This window comes from Cetorhinus maximus, chromosome 23, assembly GCF_964194155.1.
Source record: "Cetorhinus maximus chromosome 23, sCetMax3.hap1.1, whole genome shotgun sequence".
NCBI classification, from domain to species: Eukaryota; Metazoa; Chordata; class Chondrichthyes; order Lamniformes; family Cetorhinidae; genus Cetorhinus; species Cetorhinus maximus.
In genome coordinates this window covers 57,329,105-57,343,772 of record NC_135901.1, presented here as the reverse complement: position 1 = coordinate 57,343,772, position 14,668 = coordinate 57,329,105, and the positions used below count along the sequence as shown (strand labels likewise).

The 14,668-nt window shown below is 44.5% G+C and overlaps 1 protein-coding gene and 1 non-coding gene across 2 annotated transcripts in view; both read left to right on the top strand.

Annotated features, from left to right (window-relative positions):
- LOC144698060 (uncharacterized) overlaps window positions 1-2,648 on the top strand; it is a 30,240-nt gene extending 27,592 nt beyond the window's left edge. Inside the window, exon 3 of the mRNA XM_078569988.1 lies at window positions 2,064-2,648. Coding sequence (XP_078426114.1) covers window positions 2,064-2,648 — 585 coding nt within the window. The remainder of the gene's footprint in view (window positions 1-2,063) is intronic.
- Window positions 2,649-12,883: 10,235 nt separating this feature from the next.
- Window positions 12,884-12,957, top strand: trnat-ugu (transfer RNA threonine (anticodon UGU)). The gene has a single exon. It is a non-coding gene; the product is annotated as a tRNA-Thr (tRNA).
- The last annotated feature ends 1,711 nt before the right edge of the window (window positions 12,958-14,668 follow it).

Sequence of the window (14,668 nt, the reverse complement as noted above, 5' to 3'; positions counted from 1 at the left end):
AACTCAAATCAAGAATCAAAATAAAATCTGACAGGGTCACTCAACTCCTCGGAACCTGAATGCCATCGGCCTTTGAATGCGGAAGGAATAAGGTTTATCTGTTTTGCATATGGGATAAGATTTTAAACATCTGTGTGACTGGAAATAGAGAGGAAGAGAGCATGGAGGGATTTGTAACCAAGGATGTGAATTTAAAAATTGAGATTCTGCTTAACCGGGGGCCTGTGTAGTTCAATGAGCAGAGTGGCGATGGGGGGAAGGGACTTGATGTGATTAAAATTTATTTAGTTATGATTAGAGGTATTCAAAATCAACAGGGGTCTGGACAGAGTAGATCGGGAGAGCATCAGGGGTCTGGACAGAGTAGATCAGGGGAAACTGTTCCCATTGGTGGAAAGATTGAGAATGAAAGGGAAGAGATTTAAGGCAATTGAAAAAAGAATCAATGGAGACATGAGTAGAAGCTTTTTCACACAACGAATGTTTAAGATCTGGAATGTGCTGCCTGACAGTGTGGTGGAGGCAGGTTCAATTAAGGCATTCAAGTGGGAATTGGATTATTACTTGCAAAGGAAGAATGTGCAGGGTTATGGGAAGAAGGTGGGGGAATGGCACTAAGATTCGGGCTCATTTGGAGAGCCGGTACAGACAGGACGGGCTGAATGGCCTCCTTCTTTGCTGTAACAATTCTGTGAGTCTGCGATACAGACAGTGAAGTTTTGGATGATCCCAGGTTTATCGAGCTTGAATGTGAGAGGCCGGATAGGTAAGTGTCAGCATATTCAAGTCTAGAGGAACAAAGAAATGGATGAGAGTTTCAGAAATGGTTGAGCTGAGGCAGAGGCAAAGTCGGGCGATATTACTGAGGTGAATCCACTCGAGCACAGACCTTCCCTTTTGTTCTCCCATCCCTCGCCTCCACCATCAAATCGCCCTTCCACTGACCCCAACCCATCATTTTTGTATCTTTCCAGAGTATTTCCAACATTTTCTGTTTTTATTACTGAGGTGGAAATAGGCGGTCTTGGTGATGATGTGGATATGTGGCTGGAAGGTCATCTTGGGATGAAATATTTCACCATGGTTGTTGACAGTCTGCTTCAGCCTCAGACAGTTGTCAGGGAGAGGGATGGAGTCGGTGTTTAGGGCATGGAGTTTGTAGCGGGGATTGAAGGCAATGGCTTCAGCCTTCCCAATATTTAACTAAAGGAAATTGCTGCTCATCCAGGACTGGATGTCAGACAAGTCAGGATGGTGTGTGACGTGGAGGGGAACTTGGAGATGATGGTGTGTCACAAACACCTGCTACCCTGGTCCTACTAGGTGGTGGAGGTTGAGGATTTGGGAGATTCTGTCAAAGTTCTGGTCAAGTTGTAGATGTATAACATACCTCTCCTTCAACCTTTCCTCTCCCATCTCCCTCTCTCTCTCGGTCTCTCATTCCCTCATCTCATAAAGGCCAGAGTCTTGCTTAGGCCCAGACCAGATGGCAGGTTCCCTTCCCTGAAGGACATTAGTGAACCAGTTTGGTTTTTATGACAATCCAGCAGTTTTCATGGTCACTTTTTCCTCGTGCCGGCCCCACAAATTCTCAGATTCATTCAGCTCAATTTCACAACCTGCCTTTGTGTTTTTGTGGGTTCTCTCTCACTCCATTTTTTCTGTTTTAAATCAATTTCACAGGGTAATAGAAGGGGAGGATTTGCAGTCGGGAAACTGAAGCCAAACATCACATCAGGATCTGACAGAGTCGCCCAATTTATCGTTGGATTTTGAACATGGAAGGAAAAAGCACCGTTCACAGTGGGGAGAAACCGTACACGTGTTTTGTGTGTGGACAAGGCTTCAGCCGATCATCTGGCCTGTCAAAACACAGGTGCAGTCACACTGGAGAAAAACCATGGAAATGTGGGGACTGTGGGAAGGGGTTCAGTTACCCATCCCAGCTGGAAATTCATCGGCACATTCATACTGGAGAGAGGCCATTCACATGTTCTGTGTGTAAAAAGGGATTTTCTGATTCTTCCACTCCACTGAAACACAAGTGAATTCACACTGGGGAGAGGCCATTCACCTGCTCTGAGTGTGGGAAGGGATTCACTCACTTATTCAGCCTGTTGACACACCAGCAGGTTCACACTGGGGAGAGCCTGTTTACCTGCACTGTGTGTGAAAAGGGATTTGCTGATGCATCCACTCTACTGAAGCCCAAGCGAGTTCACACTGGGGAGAAACTGTGGAAATGTGGGAACTGTGGGCAAGGATTCAATAGACCATCCCAGCTGGAAATTCATCGATGCACTCACACTGGAGAGAGGCCAGTCACCTGCTCCGAGTGTGGGAAGGGATTCACTCAGTTATCCACCCTGCAGACACACCAGCGAGCTCACACTGGGGAGCGGCCGTTCACCTGCTCCGTATGTAAAAAGGGATTTGCTGATTCATCCACCCTATTGAAACACAAGCGCATTCACACTGGGGAGAGGCCGTTTACCTGCACTGTGTGTGGGGAGGGATTCATTCAGTCATCCACACTGCTTATGCACCAGCATGTTCACACTGGGGAGAGGCCATTCACCTGCCCTGAGTGTGGGAAGAGATTCACTCGGTCATCCCACCTGCTGACACACCAGCGTGTTCACAAGTAACTGCAGGGATTGGATTTCCTTCCTAATGACATTCATGCCTGAACAATGTTCATTGGGGTCTCTTTCTGCTGATGTCAATAAACTCCAGTCCAGTTATATATTTTGGATAAAATTCAAATAAATCAGCTTTGTGTTAGGTAAACAGAGTGTCGAGCCTTTTTAATATCTCGAACATAATTTAGTTCCTTTTGAAGGTCTCTCCCTCTCCCCCGTCTCCTTCATCCTCACCTCCAAAAACAAGTGTGAGGAGCTCATGGAGCTTCTTTGTCACTAAGATTGAGACAATCCAATCAGCTGCCTCTGCTGCTTCCCTCCCTTCCACTAGCCCACCGGGACAAACTGTCTCTAAAGATCCCCCTTGTCCGAGCCCTGAACCCACATCTTTCTTTTGTTTCCCCCCATCTCCCCTCATGCCCTCTCAGTGCCCTCTGTGTGCATCACCTGCTCCATTGACCCTATTCCCACTAAACTACTGACCACCCAACTTCCCCATGTTTGCCGTCATTGTCAACGATTCTCTCTTTTCAGGTACTGGGGAGAGGGGGATCCTCTCCTTTAAATCTTCCATCATTACTGCTGACCTTAAATAAAAACAAACCCTTCACTCCTCCATCTTTGCATGCTGCCGCCCCATCTCCAGCCTCACTTTCCTCTCAAAAATCCTTAAATGTTTTGTAATCCCCCAAATCCATGTCCATCTTTCCCAGAACTCCAGGTTTCAATCCCTCCAATCAGGTTTCTGCCCTTTCCTGATCATAGTTTTTTTAATTTGCTAATCCAGTGCCAATGCCAATCAAGACAATGGCTGTGTCTAATGTGAATATGGTAGTGAGACTGAGTGAGCTCATTTGTTGGTTCCAGTCTCAGCCTCTATGGTGATGAGGGCTCAGCTCCCACCGCTGCCAAACTTTCGAGTGATTTGTTGTTTAAGGCGCTTCCAAAAAATTCTCCGTGCGGCGAAGGGGCAGCTGAGCTGTGCAGTGTTGTATTCCGGACGGAAGATTGAGGAGAGGCCGTGTAAATCCCAGGGTGACTGGGAAAAGGTGGGGCAATGGCATGGACTGGAAGGCCTTTTTCCTCTGAAACTCCCTGTATCTATTCTATTATTTATACAATATGAGTTTATTAGTGGGCAGTCCTGGCTGAGTGGTTAAGGTGATGTGTCCATTGGGGACTTTGGTTTGAGTTCTACCAATTCCCTTTCTCATCATTCCCGATTGCAGCAAGCTATCTGCAGAATTAATTATCGGTTAAATAAAATCAAGAACACCCCAGCAGCCCTGTGTTTCTAATTCCTGTTCATCTGCAAACATTCACTAAATTTGCAGTCTGAAATGGAACAATAATTGGCCAAGTTGGTGCCATCCTTGTTTTCTGGGTGTTTGTCTCCCCTTAGGCCTCTGTCACTCTCGGTGAATGTGCCTGTGTGTGTTCCTCTGTGCGTGTCAGTGTGGTTCAGTACCCAAGGGGGTGAACACATTTTTACAATCACAAGCTTTATTCACATTAATTCTGCACCTTCATGTTAAAATGTTACAGAGAAAAATATCGGGTTGAAAAATGCAAGAGGAATTTGCAATGTTTGGAAGGAGGTGCAGCTAAGAAGTGGAAGATGTGAATGATGTTATTGATGATTGAGCGGAATGTATTGCAACCTTGGGACTTTTGTAGGTCGATTACCTTCTACACTTTGAAATTCAGAACAAGCTGAGGCTCCAGGTGAAAAAACACTTTTTTTTCACTTTATGCATTGTTAGCTCAGTCTGTAGAGCCTGAGACTTTTAACCCGAGGGATGTGGGTTCCAGCCCTATGCTGGATGTTACTGTTTTTTTTCTAAACTTTGCTGCATTTATGGTTGATCCCCAGCTCTCCATTCCTCCAGCAGTATCACTGCTCAAACTGAGTCTTTCTCCATCCCGCTTTGTTAATATCACAGTTGCTGGTTTCTGAGTGAAAACTGTCCTCGGCTTCACTGGAAGTCGGAGAGTTTTGTGCTTAAGATTTGGTGCTTTCACCGCTGCAACCTAGGTTCAATTCCCAGTCAGGGAAACCTTTTCTTTCCCGCTGTGTGAACTGTCACAGTGAATAGGAATTCCTTCTTAAAAGAAACCAGGTCTGGCAGCGTCTGTGGAGTGAGAAAGAGAGTTAATCTTCCAGCTGGATGAACTTTCACAAGAGCTGGAAATTCAGAGATGGAACAGGTGGAAAACAAGTCCAGAGGCGGAGAGAGGGGAGTGAAAGGCCAAAAGGGAAGGACTGTGATAGGTTACAAGGCATGAGAGAGAAACTGACTAAAGGGATGATGGTGCAAAATGTGGATGGGAATGGGACAGATTTTTCTTCCAACTTTTCAAACTGGGACAAATATCACTCCTGATCAACCAATCACAACTGCTCTTTTAAAGCAGCACGCTGGGCCGAATGGCCTCTTTCTGTGCTGTCTCTTTCTATAATTGTTTCATTTCCATCTGCACTGCTGCTGCCTTCACAGTCATTCGATAATCTTACAACCCATTCCAGCAAAATTTACCTTCTTCCCTTTGATGTCATGGGACTGAGTAAGATCAGTGCAAAGTGTTCTTGTCATTTTGCACATGATTTCGATCCAGTGGTGGAAGGTTTTTAATACACTTAACCCTGAATGAATTCAGCAGGGACATGGAGAAAGTCATGAAAGGTGAGAAGCATATCAGCGTGAGTTGAACCTGAGCGGTGAGACGCTAATGGATTTTAAAGCCACTGCCTGAAGCACAGTTCCAAACCTGAAACAGGTTGTCTGCTCATTATGACGTTGCTGTTTGTTGTGGGGGGTGGGGTGGGGTGTGAGTTTGCTGAGCGGTGATTGGCTGCCGTGTTTCCTGCATCACAACAATGACGACACTTCAAAAAGTCCTTAATTGGCTGGAAAGCGCTTTGAGACGTCCCCTGGTCCGGAAAACCCTATATAAATGCAAATCTGTCTTCTTTAATTATCATAAATCCCAGCCCTCTGGTTACTGACCCTTGTCAGTGGAAACAGTTTCTCCCTCTCTGCTCTATCAAGCCGCCCGTCCCCACCACCACCACCCCCATTATTTCGAACAGCTCCGTGAAATCTCTGTTCAATCTTCTTTGCTCTAAAGAGAACAATCCTGGTCTCTATAATCTCTCCACAAAACTGAATTTCCTCATCACTGGACATGATGCAAGGTGGAGGATTGAGGCTAAATTTTGTAAAATATTGTCAGTTGGCAGGTGGGAAAATGGAGAAGGAACCAAACCAGAAAACCCAGTCTCCAGCTTTGTGAATCTTTAGAAACTCTTTGGGAACCGGAATCAGGGAAGAATGAAGGGGGAACTGTTCGACTGACCAGAGACAGTCAAGGCACCTTTCCCTTCTTTAAGACGCTAGAACATTGACATTATTGATGTTCTCAGTGAAATTAACTGATCTGAGTTATTGAAAGGATTCTCGTTTCTGCACATCAGGAATTCCAAACCTAATATCGGCTTCGGGACAATCAGAATACTTGGTAACAGTCAAGACACGCAAAGACTCGAAGGGAGACGGCACCGGTTATAGGAGAGCTGGTTCCCGGTGACATGGATGTGCCTGCAGTGGGTGGGATCAGGCTGTTTCCATGTATCCACAATGAATGCCCCACTCTTTATTTTGGAAGAGTAAAATTGATCGAGAGAATTGTCATTCCAGTAGCAGCAATCTGAAGCTTTAACTCACTGATACTCTGGTTAGAGGCTGCATCAGTCTCTGGCGCAATTGGTCAGCGCGTTTGGCTGTTAACTGAAAGGTTGGTGGTTCGAGACCACCTAGGGGCGAAGCTTTCACTGTTTTCTCCCCATCAGCATTGATTATCACACAGTTCCAGACTGTCATTGGGTACTTGTGCTGAAACGAATGACCCCCAAAATGTTGCCAGTTCCAGTGTTAACCAGTGAGCTCCCAGGTAAGTGGCTTTTGTCGAATATTAATTTCAAATATAATGAGAAAACAATTAGTCTGACCATGTACCGATATCTAACCCATTGGAAATTTATGAAGTTATTGGATTGAAACAAATACATCAATAATTCTCTTCCTCAGCTCCACAGTGAGTGAGACAGGGAAAAACAGAAAAGCAGCAATATTCCGGCCCCGCACTCTCCAATCACCCGCTGCCAGCAGAAAGCGGCGACTGCAGCTTCAATCAGCGGGTTACTGCCCATCCCTGGGACGCAAGGTACTCCAACCAGGGCCAAACCTCCCAATACACCGAGCACAGGCTCAGGAAAACACAGGTAGATTATATCCCGTTCACTAAACCTCCGAGCAGCATTTACAGAATACCCGAGTGAGTGAGTCACAAATAAAAGTCACACCAACTTTCTAAATCTTTTCATTGTAAAATTCCTTCATTTCATTGAAAAGTTAACAGTTGTGAATCTGAAAATGAGCACCATGGGATTTGTGTTACCGAGTGACATTTTTCCATTGTTTATCCGTCAGGTTTGCAATTCAAACTGTGTTGGATATTGAAGCGATTCTGATTTCAAAATGAGTTCACAAAGCAGCTAAACATTAAATCCAGAAACAAATCCTGAGGAAAATGGATCCCAATGTTTGGAAGGAGGTGCAGCTGAGAAGCGGAAGCTGTGAATGTTGTTATTGATGAATGAGTGAAAAGCATTGGATCCTTGGTCAATCACTGTAGCCGAGTGGTTAAATGGGTGGTTCTAAAACCCATTGGAGTCTCCGCAGGTAAATTCAAACCTTACCAAATGTTCTTCTTATTATTGCTGATTTCGACCAGGTGTCCACAGAACTCCCGGATCAATGGAAGAAAACGCATCCAAAAATTCTCCTGATTTTTGGACTCTAAGGGAATGAATGGCTATCGGGATCGGGAGGGAAATTGGTTTTGTGGCTGGAGATTCGCCATGATCTTATTAAGTGACGGAGGAGGCTTGTGGGGCCCTATGAAGTATTTCTGCTACTTTGCTCCTGTTCTATTTGAGTAGCAATACCAGCCAAGGTGATGGGCACTAATATCCTGAGTTCGGTAGATTGGCTCTAGGTGGTTGAAGGTGTCACTTTTCATTGAGTGGTGAAAAATATGCTTTTAAAATCCACTGGGGTTTCCCCAGGAAAGTTCCAATCTTACCGACTGTGCTTCTTATTATTGTTGATTTCAACCAGGTGTCCACAGAACTCTCGGATCAATGGAAGAAAAACATCCAAAAATTCTCCTGATTTTTGGACTCTAAGGGAATGAAGGACGATCGGGATCGGGTGGGAAATTGGTGTTGAGGTTGGGGATCCGCCATGATCTTATTAAGTGACGGAGGAGGCTTGTGGGGCCTTATGAAGTATTGATGCTGCTTTGATTCTGTTCTGTTTCAGTAGTAATGGGCAGTAGCATCCTGAGCTCGATGATTCAGCTGAGTTGTTGTAGGTGCTGATTTCAGGTTTCACTCTTTATTGAGGCGTGGTTTCTAATCCCACTGCTGCTAACTTGTCCTATTGGTCGAAAAGATGCCAGCTCACAGTTAAAACAGGTGTGTGCGGTGTTTCACTTTAATGGGAAGAACGAGGAGACACAATAAAAATATAAATGGCTGTGGAGAAAATGTGGGGTTGTCGAATTAGCTGAATTCCTCTTCCATAAGCTGGTATGGACAGACTGGGCCGAATTTCCTCCTCCTCTGCTGTAGACATCTATAATTTTATACCAACAACACTAACCCATCCATAGGACCAGTCATCGTGGCCGAGTGGTTCAGGCAATGGAGTCCAGATCTAGTCAAGGCGATGTGGAGTAGATCGTGAGCTTGGTAGCGCAGCTGTAGTGGTTGATAATGGTTTAAGGTCTCATTCTTTATTGAGGCGTGATTTCAAATCCCACTGCTGCTAAAATTGCACTATTGGTCGAAGAAGTGCCAGCTCACGGTTAAAGCAGTGTTAATGCGGTGTTTCACATTAACAGTAACACTGAGGAGAGACAATAAAAATATAAATGGCGACGGAGAAAAGGCGAGATTGTTGAATTAGCTGAATTCCTCTTCCATGAGCTGCCACGGACACGGTGGGCCGAATTTCCTCCTTCCCTTCTCTGCTGTGGCCGCCTATAATCTTATACCAACAAAATTACCCTGTGCATAGGGGCAGTCATTTAGGCGATGGAGTCCAAATCCATTGGGGTTTCCTGCTTCTAATTATTCCTGGTTTTAACTCTGTATCCACAGAGTTAATTGTCGGTTACATTGAATAAAATCCGTCAATACAAGCGGGCGTTTTCCTCCTTCTGTTCATTCACGAAACCTGCAGTGCAAATGGAGCAAAACTTGGTGTCATGCTTGCTTTCTGGGCGTTTGTCTCTCCTTAGAGACAAACCCTTGCCCTCTGTCACTCTCGGTGTCTATCCCTGTGTGTGTTCCTCTGTGTGTGTCAATGTGATTCAGTTTCCCGAGGAGCTGAACACATTTTTACCATCACAAACTTATTCACATTAGTTGTGCAGCTTCAGATGAAAATGTTACAGAGAAAATTATCAAGATGAAAGATACAAGAGGAGTTTGCGATGTTTGGAAGGAGGTTCAGCTAAGAAGTGGAAGGTGTGAATGATGGTATTGACGATTGACAGGAATGTATTGCAACCTTGGGGCTTGTGTATAAGACATAGGAGCTGAAATTAGGCCATTCGGCCCATCGTGTCTGCTCCGCCATTCAATCATGGCTGATAAGTTTCTCAACCCCATTCTCCCGCCTTCTCCCCGTAACCTTTGATCCCCTTACCAATCAAGAACCTTCGATTACCTTCTACACTTTGAAGTTCAGAACCAGCTGAGGCTGCAGGTGGAAAGCAACAGTTATCTCCATGTATGTTGGAATATGGGATACTTATGTCATGTGTGCCCGGCTAGTTCAACTGGTAGATCAAAGGCTCTTAATCTCAGTGTCGTGGGCTCGGCACACGTTGAGTGCAGCTTCTTTCAAACAAATAACCACCAACCTCTGTTCCTTTGAAACTGGCACACGACGGACATTCACCACTGATTCAAAGCACTTCCATGTCACATCTCTTTCTGTCTCACCTCCAGCTCTCTCCGCCCTTCCAGGAGCTGTTTGACCACACACAGTCAGTTAGTGCGAGCATAATACACAACGTGATCGGTTTACAGATAACAGGCTAAAGAGACACCAGGATCTTCCTGATTCTCCAGGTACTGATTACAGGAATGTGCACAGTGCCGATTATCCACAGTCACACACTCCTTCCAGTCTTGTCTACGTTGTTCAGCTTTGAAATTTCTCGCATTTTCGCACTGGATTTCAATGTAAAGAAAACAGAGCTGTGATAAGCTTATATTGTTCAGCAGATATACTGCACGAAGTTACATAACAGGCTGATGATAACAGTGCTCTTTGGTCGCGGTGAGCTCCAGTGAAGGATTGGCACCATTAATGTGTCGTTCAATTAGTCTTGTGATTGGTTGATCCATCAGGAGTGATATTTTTGTCAATGCAAACAGTAGGCACCAGAATTTGCCCTTCTCCCACCCATATTTTGCCTGGCACCACCATCCCTATGGCCAGTGCTTTGCAAACAGCCCTTCTCTTGTCCTTCTTTCACTCCGCTTCTGTCTTTGTTCCCGGCCTGTTCTAAGTGTGATATTTCCAGCTCTGAGGCTAAACTTAAACTGATTCTGGTGGAGCTGCTAAATGTTTTCAATCAATAAGTAATTAATACTCATTTTGACAATTCCACAAGATCAATAAAACTGCATTTCCTGACCGGGAATCGAACCCGGCCGCAGCGGTGAAAACGCCGAATCCTGACCACTAGACCACCAGGGAAACTGGCAAATTTTCGTTTCCGTTTCATTTATTGACGCTGCTTTTATCCATGTTTCCATTTTAAATGCAATGAATTCTTCAGTCAATTACAACAACGGTTTCTGTGAGCTGGGACATGAAATTGACAGTGAGGTGAAATATCCCCACAAGCTGCTCATGTGTAACTGTCAGTTTCCTAAACCCACCAACCTGATCACTGCGGCTGTTGTGAAACTGACAAGGGAACATATGGCAGACATTCATCACTGAAAGTAACTGACACACTTCTAAACACTTTCATGTCGCATCTGTTTCTGCTTCTGTCCCTGCCTCGCCTCCAGCTCCCTCTGCCCGTCTAGCTACCAGGTCATTTAGCTGCTTGATGCAGACACAGTCAGTTCATGAACCCAAGCTTTCCCTGGAAAGCAGGGACAGAGAATGTGGGACCCAATGATTTTAGAAAGAATGAGTTTGCTGATGACATGGTAAAGATAATCTGGGATCTCATCTTCCTGATTCTCCCAGACACTGAAGACAGGAATGTGCAGAGTGCCGATTATCCACAGTCGCAGGCTCCTTCCAGTCTTGTGCACGTAGTTGAGCTTTGAACCCACTCGCAAAAGTGGATTATAAAATGGCAGAATAAGTGTGAAAGAAGTGGTGTTTGGGAAATATCAAATTATAGAAAGTTACAGCAAAGAAAGAGGCCATTCGGCCCTGTGTGCTGCTTTCAAAGAACACCAAAGAAGAGTCACACGGAATTGAAACATTAACTTTATTTCTCTCTCCAGAAATATTGCCAGACATGCTGAATTTCCAACATTTTCTGTTTTCACTCAGATTTCCCGCATCCACAGTATTTTGCTTTTATCTCTGGGTTTCTAGCCCAGTGACAATGCCAATACGCCATCTCCTGAATGCTCTGATTTGATATGAACATGTTCTCCCTCAGGAAGTGCTGTTAGTAGCGGACGAGTGTTGAGGGCGATGGTTCTGACATCCATCGGGGTTTCCCCAATGTTGTTTTGCTGACTGCGGTTATCATTATTCCCGATGTTGACCAACAGAATTAGTTACCGGATAAATAGAATCAAACAAAAACTTCTGCGCTTTCTTATTTCCATTCATCTGCAAGGATTTGCGAAATCTGCAGACGGAAATGGAGTAAAACTGAGCGAGTTTGGAGACATCCTATCTTTCTGGGTGTTTGTCTCTCCTTAGGCCTCTGTCACTGTCGATGTGTATGTCTGTGAGTGTCCCGCTGTGTGTGTCAATGTGGTTCAGTTCCTCATTTTTAGCAATCCCCACTTTATTCACCTTACTTGTGTGGCTTCATATTAAAATCGTACAGAGAAAATAAAAACCGGTTTAAAAGGTTCAAGAGGAATTTTCTTTCTGTATTTCTGAGTGGAGACTGTTCAGTTATTAAGTGTCCGTATGTTACAAAGCGGAGGGAGATTGAAATTTTCACTGAGCAACATTTAAACAGACACCGAGTCCTTGTGGCCGAGTGGTTAAGGCAATGGACACATCGAGAGAATGAATTTGTAAATACAAACAGTCCAAACTGATACCCCTCGGACATGAGGAACTGTATTTCTTCTCGAAGCTGTTCCACGTGTGACATTTGCAGCTCTGATGTGAAACTCCAACTCTCTCTCCACTGATTCGGGCGGAGCTGTTGTGCGTTTTCCGTTTTTAATCAATAAGTAAATCACGCCTGTTTTAACAGTTTGTACCAGATCAATAAACCTTCATTGCCTGGCCGGGAATTGAGTCCGGACTACGGCGGTGAAAGGGCCGAATCCTCACCTCTAAATCACGAGGAAAGTTGTCTATAACTCTTGCAACGTGCTTTATCTGGGCCACAATTGCCATTTTTCAGACACTTTCACCAGAGGTGTTTTTAAGGGGTAGCTGCAGTGAAGGATTGGCACCAATAAAATGTCGTTCAACTGGTCTGGTTCCAAATCCTGCTCAGGAATTTAAGAAAAACTTTGAGTTTGCTCAGTGTCCTGACTTCAAAAGCGAGAATGTAAAAAAGTACATTCCCCCAAGCGTGTAATAAAATGTCGGAATGACTGGGAAATTATGCTGGGAAACATAAAATTGTAGACAGTTACAGCAAAGAAAGAGGCCATTCGGCCTGGCGCGCTGCCTTCAAAGAGCAGTTGTGATTGATTGGTCAGGAGTGATATTTGTGTCAGTGTAAACAGTCGGCAGTAAAATCTCTCACATTACCGCGGCAGACATTCATCACTGAAAACAACTGACACACGTCAACTTCTGCTGCTTTCATGTCGCATCGTTAACTTTCTGTTCTCCCTTTCAGGCATTTCCAGGTCTATCAAATATTATCCATGCAGAACGTTGTCCTGTTCCTAGTTCCACTAGGAGACTTACTGTGAGTCGGATAGCTAAAGTGGCTCCACAGCTCAGTGGTTTAGAGCACTGGTCTTGTAAACCAGGGGTCGTGAGTTCAATTCTCACTGGGGCCTGCTATTAATTTTTATGAAATTTGGTAACAAGGTAAACTTTGAGCACAGCACTGTAAAGAGATTAAAGCTGGAAATACAAAACAAAAAAAAAATACCTGGAAAAACTCAGCAGGTCCGACAGCATCTGCGGAGAGGAATAAAGTAAACGTTTCGGGTCCGTATGGCTCTTCAACAAAACCTGTATCGTAAGGTCATGTCAGTGGGCAACAAGATGGCAGATGGATTATAATGTAGGCAGGTGCGATTATGTTCACTTGGTTATAAAAATGAGAATAACAGAATGCTTTTAAAATGTGAGAAATTTGTAAGTGCTGATGTTCAAAGAAACTTGGCTGTGCTTGTACAAGCAATGTGGAAAGCTAGCATGCAGGATCAGCATGTTGGCCTTTATTGCAAGGGGATTGGAGAGCAAGAATAAAGAGGTATTGCTACAGGGTTTTGGTGAGACGGTATTTGGAATCTCGTGTGCTGTTTTCATCTCCATATTTATAAAAGAATAGACTTGCATTGGCGACGGTGCAGGGAAGGTTCACTAAATTGGTCTCTGGAATCTATTCTCTGGAGTTTAGAAGAATTAAAGCCAATCTGATTGAAACCTCTAAAATTCTGAGAGGGCTTGATAGGGTAGACACAGGGATTGTTTCTGCTGGTCAGGGAGTCTAAAACACTGGGGCACAGTCTCAGGGTAAAGGGTCGATAATTTCAGGCTGAGATGAGGAGAAATTACTTCATCCAAAGGGTTGTGAACCTTTGAATTCTCTACCCAGAGGGTTGTGGATGTTCCATCATTGAATACATTTAAGGCTGGGATGGACAGATGTTTGGTCTCTCGGGGGACTAAGGGATATGGGGAACGGGCAGGATAATGGAGTTGAAGCCAAGATCAGTCATGATCGAATTGAATGATGGGACAAGCTCGATGAGCCGTGTGATCTACTCCTGCTTCTATTTCTTGTGATCATAAGTATAATAAAAACAGAAAGTATTGGAAGTTCTCAGAAGGTTTGACAGCAAATGTGAGGGGAGAAACAGAGTGAAGGTTTTGAGTCTAATTTGACACTTTTTCAAACCATAAATTGGCTGCTAGTTATGACATTTTGCACAACATCAAGACAGAATTGAACCCAGGCGGTGAAAGAACCGAGGCTGAACCACTAGAGTGTTACCTTCCAACTGAAGGTTTAATGGTTTAAGAAAACCTAGGGTCAAGTAGACTCCCTCTCTTCCTGCTTCTACTCATATTACCGACATAATTCTGCTTTGTGTCCTTTGGCTGCAAGGAAATGTTGTCCAATCTTTGCCAGCCCTGCTGTTATTCGGTAAGTTCTCACACAAGGATTGCGTGTCTCCAAATATTGCGTGCAGTTCTGGAATCCGCGTCATAGGAAGGGTGTGATTGCACTGGAGAGAGTGCAGAGGAGATTTACCAAGATGTTGCCTGGGCTGGAGAGTTTTAGTTATGAGGAGAGATTAGATAGGCTGGGGTTATTTTTCTTGGAGCAGAGGAGATTGAGCGGGGACATGATTGAGGTGTATAAAATTATGAGGGGCATAGATAGAGTAGACAGGAAGGAACATTCCCCCTTGGTGGAGGGATCAATAACCAGGGAGGATATATTTAAGATAAAGTGAAGGAGGTTTAGAGGGGATGTGAGGAAGAATTATTTCACCCAGAGGTTAGTGGAAATCTGGAACTCACTGCCTGAAAGAG